The following is a 1,408-nucleotide window of genomic DNA, read 5'->3' on the forward strand; positions in this document are numbered from 1 at the left end:
TTATTCTCTCTCAATATTTCGTTCGTTATTTCTTGTGTATCAAATCAGGTTTTCCATGTCCTTTTTATATAAGCAATTGGCTGGGCTTGGACATCATAAAACCCTAAAACTATTTTCCATTCAAATCTTCTCATGACAACTATTTAGATCTCTTTGGAAAATAAGTAAATCTGGTTGTAATTAATGATTGAATGCGTGTGTAAATCATATCTTCAATCATACATAGATTTGCATTAAAAACGCAATCACATAATACATAACATTCAGACTGAATGTTCTGTATATAGATATCATGACATCGGGTCTGACATCCTGGTAAAATCCTGCATAATTACATTTTAAACATCCAGCAGGTACATGATATCTTATGCTAAGACAACACATGTGACATCTTATGAACACTCTAGGTTTTATCAAAATTGTTGCCAACATAAGAACCAACATCAGTAATCTCAAACTCATTCATCAACACCTTCTTGAACTTAGCTATTTCATATGAACAACTCACTATTAGCAATATGTCATCAACATAGAGACACGCCAGAATCATATTGTTATCAAATGTATGTTGAACATAACCATATTCCATCTCACATTTTCTGAATCCTTGAAGCTTGAAAAATGAACCAATTTTCAGATTCCAAGCTCTAGGAGCTTGTTTCAGTCCATACAAGACTTTATGCAACTTATACACCATCCCTTCCTGATTCTTTTTCACAAATCTAAGAGGTTGTGATACATAAACTTCCCTTTGTAAAGGAACATTTAGAAACACAAATTTCACATCTAAATGCATCAGAGACTAATTTCTATTAGCAGCTACATCAATCACCAATCTGATTGTTTCATGTCTAGCTACATGAGCAAACACCTTTAAGTAATCTAATCCAGAGTTGTGTAGAAATCCTCTAACTACTAACCTTGTTTTGTGTTTGTCAACTGATCCATCTGCCTTCAGTTTCAACTTGTAAACCCGTCTCAAACTAATGGATTTCTTGTTATTTGGAAGCTCAGTCAACTCCGAAGTCTTGTTTCTTTCTATAGCCTCGAGTTCTTCTTTCATGTCCTCCATCCACACTTTCTTCTTAAGAGCTTCTTCAATACTTACTAGTTCAGATTCTACCAACATGACACACTGAATGACTACCATTTTAGAGTCTATTTTAGTATCATGCAACATATCAAACTCTGTAAATCTTCTTGGTATTTGTTTGATTCTTTATGGTCTATGAACTTGTTCATAATCTTCTTCAGATGCTGGAATAGTATCAGATGTCGGACTACCTTCAAAGGCATGATTACCACCAAAGTCTGGATCATCATCAGAAACTGGATCATCATCAGAAATTGGATCATCATCACATTCAACTTCAGAGTCAGACTCACCTTCAGCATCAGAATTACCTTC

General features: G+C 34.4%; 1 protein-coding gene across 1 annotated transcript; it reads right to left on the bottom strand.

The window, feature by feature from the left end:
- Positions 1-802: 802 nt before the first annotated feature.
- On the bottom strand, positions 803-1,150 carry LOC127123899 (uncharacterized mitochondrial protein AtMg00820-like). The gene has a single exon (XM_051054076.1). It carries the CDS (start codon positions 1,148-1,150, stop codon positions 803-805), a length of 348 nt encoding a protein of 115 aa, XP_050910033.1.
- Positions 1,151-1,408: the final 258 nt, after the last annotated feature.

This window comes from Lathyrus oleraceus, chromosome 2 (genome assembly GCF_024323335.1).
Source record: "Lathyrus oleraceus cultivar Zhongwan6 chromosome 2, CAAS_Psat_ZW6_1.0, whole genome shotgun sequence".
NCBI lineage: Eukaryota > Viridiplantae > Streptophyta > Magnoliopsida > Fabales > Fabaceae > Lathyrus > Lathyrus oleraceus.